At 32.1% G+C, this 532-nt stretch overlaps 1 protein-coding gene across 1 annotated transcript in view; it reads left to right on the forward strand.

Moving 5' to 3' along the window:
* The window catches only part of LOC116007857 (bile salt-activated lipase-like), a gene marked incomplete at its 5' end in the record, with an annotated part of 16,441 nt that extends 16,209 nt beyond the window's left edge, over positions 1 to 232 (forward strand). The window contains one exon of the mRNA XM_031248524.1: positions 192 to 232. Coding sequence (XP_031104384.1) covers positions 192 to 232 — 41 coding nt within the window. The remainder of the gene's footprint in view (positions 1 to 191) is intronic.
* Between the last annotated feature and the right edge of the window lie 300 nt (positions 233 to 532).

Here is a 532-nt window from a genome sequence, read left to right on the forward strand (position 1 = left end):
TTTGTTATATTAGGATTAGATAACTTTAGTTAATAAATTTTAATAGAATTAAGCTTACAGTTAACGTAACTTAAATAAATTAGATATTAGTGTGGGTCCCACTTATTTAATAATCCCTAATTACACTAAGCTTTATTTTTGTTTAGTTTGGTTTGCTGCATTATTTTGTCTCTTTTATTTCATACGTATAGGTGCAGACGAACGGTACGCAATAGCAAAACGGAAGGGCTAGAAAGGTTTAGTCTGGTTCGCGAACAGAGTGGAAGAACTAGCGAAGCGGGAGAAGAAGGTTTCAACAGAAAATACTTGGAGGAAATTGAATTTGAAATTAAAGCTGTGAGAGAAATCAGCCTTTGATTTGGTAAGAGCAATAATTTTAGGAAGAATTGTTGGTTCAGAACCCTATAAAAGGAGAGCTATTCTGATGTATTTTGGGCAGATTATTCCTTTCATATTCTTAGAACTTTAGAATAGTTTTTCTCCATGTCTGGCTAGATTTTATTTATTTTGATTCAAGGATTTGAAGTTTTAG

Source organism: Ipomoea triloba, chromosome 16 (assembly GCF_003576645.1).
Source record: "Ipomoea triloba cultivar NCNSP0323 chromosome 16, ASM357664v1".
In the NCBI taxonomy this organism is placed as follows: Eukaryota; Viridiplantae; Streptophyta; class Magnoliopsida; order Solanales; family Convolvulaceae; genus Ipomoea; species Ipomoea triloba.